General features: G+C 54.7%; 3 protein-coding genes across 4 annotated transcripts in view; all 3 read left to right on the forward strand.

The window, feature by feature from the left end:
* LOC108495211 (phospholipid-metabolizing enzyme A-C1-like) overlaps positions 1 to 3577 on the forward strand; it is a 9115-nt gene that overhangs the window by 3061 nt on the left and 2477 nt on the right. The window lies entirely within an intron of this gene.
* LOC108495212 (HRAS-like suppressor 3) overlaps positions 1570 to 3577 on the forward strand; it is a 7611-nt gene continuing 5603 nt past the window's right edge. The window contains exons 1-2 of the mRNA XM_017810651.1: positions 1570 to 1624; positions 2086 to 2169. The gene's annotated coding sequence lies outside the window, so the exon portion shown is untranslated. The remainder of the gene's footprint in view (positions 1625 to 2085; positions 2170 to 3577) is intronic.
* LOC108495213 (phospholipid-metabolizing enzyme A-C1-like) lies at positions 2179 to 3562 on the forward strand. Of its 2 annotated transcripts, none has more exons than XM_017810654.1 (3): positions 2179 to 2296; positions 2493 to 2761; positions 3148 to 3562. In XM_017810654.1, exons 1-3 carry the CDS (start codon positions 2179 to 2181, stop codon positions 3313 to 3315), a joined length of 555 nt encoding a protein of 184 aa, XP_017666143.1. In that variant the 3' UTR covers positions 3316 to 3562. The 2 variants fall into 2 exon arrangements, with proteins under 2 accessions (XP_017666143.1, XP_017666144.1); XM_017810655.1 differs by having other exon boundaries at positions 2496 to 2761.

Here is a 3577-nt window from a genome sequence, read left to right on the forward strand (position 1 = left end):
CTTCTTGGAAGCTGTAGCATTTCACTGAATGCAGGGGTTTGGATCTGTACCGTGCTTGTCTGTGCAGTCAGGCTCAGGCTGTTTATTATTTGGTTGCCTTTCCATCAAGCCTGGTGGCTGCACTGACAGGATTTGGTTGAACACTGCCTGAACCATGAGGTGAGTGTGTGAGGAGGAGCAGCAGAATCCATCACTTGCCATAGAGTTGGTTTTGCTCAAGATGACCTCAGAGCTGGAAGATCCTAAGAATATTCAGTGTGGGAATATTCACACATTGTGCTTGCTTTGAGCTGTTTTCTGTTTGCTTTGAGAAGGGGAGTTTCTGCAGGAGATGGCAATGATGCAAAAAAGACTTAAAACCCGTCCTTCAGTGGCCTGGGCTTCCCAATGTGGGGGCAAGAGGGATAAGAGGCTTAGAGATTATAGGACAACTTTTACAAAGCAAGCTACTGCATTATAAAATTATATTATGATAACATGTTTATTATTATAGTATTATATTATTATGCTTATGTAATTGACTGGGTAGATTATCATAAATATTAAAATAATGTAATAAAGAAAAAATTGTGTAAGGAATGTGTAAGAAAAAGTCTCTTGCCCCTATTTCTGAGGGGGAAAACCAAAAGGACAGTTGTGTGTGTGATTGTGTATGTTAGGATTTTAAAAGCCTCTAGACAGGATTTTACAGCCACACATGATGGAGTGTGTCCATGGGCCAACTTGGGAATGCTGGTAACAATGGCACTGGGCAGCCCCTCGTCCCAGCACTCCACAGACTGAAACAGAGGAGATTAACAAGAGCAGGAGAGAAGCTCCTACGTACCCACAGTCATTGGTGCCACCACCACAGCACCTGCCCACCCAGTAACTGATGGAGGGAGCATCAGGAAAACACAAGCCTTGCATGTAGCTGATCCCATGGTGGAGCACGGCCGGCTTAGCACTTGACGGTACCTCGGAGCAGGGACTTGTGTTGGCCCTGGAGAAGGCAGTGGCTGTTTCCAGAGGACAATGTACATGGAGAGGAGTTGCGGTAGAGTACACAGAGCAAAATTAGGGTGAAGTTTTGAAAGAGGCTGTAATGGCAGAGGAAATGCTGCCACTTTATTGCAGACAGTGTTTTCCCCTCGGTACCAGGGGCCACAGAGAGGGAGCAGGGTGTGAACGCTGGCAGCACCTCCTGTTTGGCTGCAGCTTGGCTTTTCCTGGCATTTTCTCCTCCACAGTGTATGTGGACGGAAAGACACAGAACTTGGTGAAACAATACAGCAGCTCCCAAGCCAGGCTTTAATCAGCAGCCACAGGTTCTTGTTCTGCAGTCAGTGCTGTTGCTCTTCATTGGAAGGGAGGACCACTCGAAGGTAGAGGTTCCCTGCAGGGTGGCAGTGCACGCCATCCTCCGTGGCAGGACCACAATTCCGACCCAACGGGTGGTTCTGGCAACACCCTCCGGAGTGGAGCCCGAAGGGAGGGGAGGGAGAGAACGGGACGGTTCCCAGGCAGAGGCAGCAGTGACCCCTGGAACGACCGTGCCCTTCTGGCCTCTCCGGGGCGTGCCCGGCGGTCTCTATTTAGAGCGGGACGGCAGCGCGGTGGTGGCAGCAGCGGAACAGGGGCGAGGGTGAGCGGGGCGATGTGAAAGGGCAGGGAGCGGAGCTCGGGGGATGTGAGCGGGCGTCTGCCAGCAGGATGCGGCCCCGTCGGGGGCCGGCGGCAGGCGCGGCTCTGGCGAGAGGCCGGAGGTGTCCCGGAGCCTGGGGACGGGCTGGGCACCGCGGGCACCCCCGGGGAGCTGCGTCCGGCCAGCAGAGCGGTCCCGGCCGCGACACAAGCCGAGCCCCGAAGGGAGCGCGGGCGGGACGGGAGCGCAGGGACCGGGCGTCGGCGGGGGGAGCCAGGGACGGCGGCGCGGTAGCCGACCTCATCCTCTGGGTGGTAGCGATGGTCCTTCCGTGCCTTACCCTGCGCCAGCGGGCGCCAGCGGTCGCCCCTAACCGGGTCCGGCGCGGAGGGGCCGCCGCTCCGGCAGCTCATGCCCTCGGTGCCCGGCACTAACGCCCTCCGTGCCTGCCGTCCCGGCAGGTGCCTCTGCACACCCCACACCTCCCCGCTCCGCTGCGCCCTGCGCTGAGCCAGACCAGCTGCACCGCCGTGTCCTGACCGAAGGCTCCTGGGATGGCGTGTGGCAAGAGGGACGCCGAGCCTGGCGACCTGATCGAGATCCAGCGATCAGGTTTCCAGCACTGGGCCCTCTACTTGGGGGATGGATATGTCGTCCACCTGACATCTGCAGGTAAGGCTGGTGCAACCTAGCAGGGTGCAGAGGGGGTGCTGGGGTGCTTCAGGAGCCCTGTCTCCCTCTGTGGGCTGGTGGTGGACCGAAACCGTGCCTGTAGATGGCTTGTCCATGAGGAGCCAGAAAGGCATCTGAGGTCTTGGAGGGGCTGGACAAGTTCTGTCTGGCTTTTCTCCTTCCTGCTTTCCCCCAGATGAAGGGATCCCACCCCTGTCAGCTGACTGTATGGCAATATTGACCAGAAGGGCCAAGGTGAAGATGCAGCTCCTGAAGGACGTGGTGGGAAATAATGGCTACAGGGTCAACAACAAGTATGACCACTCCTGCCCTCCCTTCTCAGTGAAGGATATCATCCGACGTGCTGAGATATACATTGACACGGAGGTGACCTATGATTTGCTTGAGAGCAACTGTGAGCACTTTGTGACATGGCTCCGCTATGGTGAGAGGGTCTCCATCCAGGTAAGTACCATGAGATAAGCCCCTGTGTACCTCACACAGCATCTCCTCACTGCTCCCTCTGAGTCCCTGGACAGGGACACAGCCCACAGACTGCCTGGGGACAGCCAAGTCCCAGGTGTGGGGTCCAAACCAGCACTGCCCCGGCCTCACCATAGACCCTGGACTAGGAGGGTCACTGTGGTCTGTCTGCACCCTGACAGTGCCCTCTTACTGAATGCCACAGCCTAAGGGTAAAAACCTGGGTGTTACCCCTTCTGCTTATGAAGCAGATATCTCTCATTCTTTTAATTACCCTGATTATCCCTGCCTGCTCTTTGTTAGCATGCTTGGGGGTAAATATAATTGCTTCTTTTTTTTCCAGCCTCTGTTTTCCTTTCTCTTTGCAGGCCAAGAGAGCAATTCGTCGTGGGAGATCTTTCACTAGGAAAGTGTTCACAGTTGCACTTGTTGGTGGTGCAGCTGTGGCTGCTGCTCCTGCTGGTTCTGTTGCCGTTGTTGCTGCTGCTGCTAGTGCTGCTTTGGCTGACAGAATTCTGAAGGCCTTTATCTGGTAGGCATTCAGGAAAAAGAGGAAAAGAGCTACTGATGGGCCATTTGAAAGACCTCCAAGCTAGGCAGGGAGCCCCTGGCTGTGGGTGGTCATTGCCCAGTATTTGCCACACCTGATACCAAAGACTACCAGCAACTTTGCTGCCCTTCCTGCAATAATTAATAATTAAAATGTAATCTAAACAAACAAACTCATGTTGACCTAAATTCCTCTTCTATCTTTTGAGTATAGTTTTGTGTGCAAGTGCAACAATTCAGCCTTGCTTC

The sequence above is a fragment of the Lepidothrix coronata genome, unplaced genomic scaffold, assembly GCF_001604755.1.
Source record: "Lepidothrix coronata isolate B3197 unplaced genomic scaffold, Lepidothrix_coronata-1.0 Scaffold29, whole genome shotgun sequence".
Classification (NCBI taxonomy): domain Eukaryota; kingdom Metazoa; phylum Chordata; class Aves; order Passeriformes; family Pipridae; genus Lepidothrix; species Lepidothrix coronata.

Excerpts from the sequence above, each read along its gene's own strand:
- LOC108495213 (XM_017810654.1), top strand. The coding sequence starts at position 2,179 with ATGGCGTGTGGCAAGAGGGACGCCGAGCCTGGCGACCTGATCGAGATC. Across the intron at positions 2,297-2,492 it reads CGTCCACCTGACATCTGCAG|ATGAAGGGATCCCACCCCTG; the intron begins GTAAGGCTGGTG and ends GCTTTCCCCCAG. Across the intron at positions 2,762-3,147 it reads GTGAGAGGGTCTCCATCCAG|GCCAAGAGAGCAATTCGTCG; the intron begins GTAAGTACCATG and ends TTCTCTTTGCAG.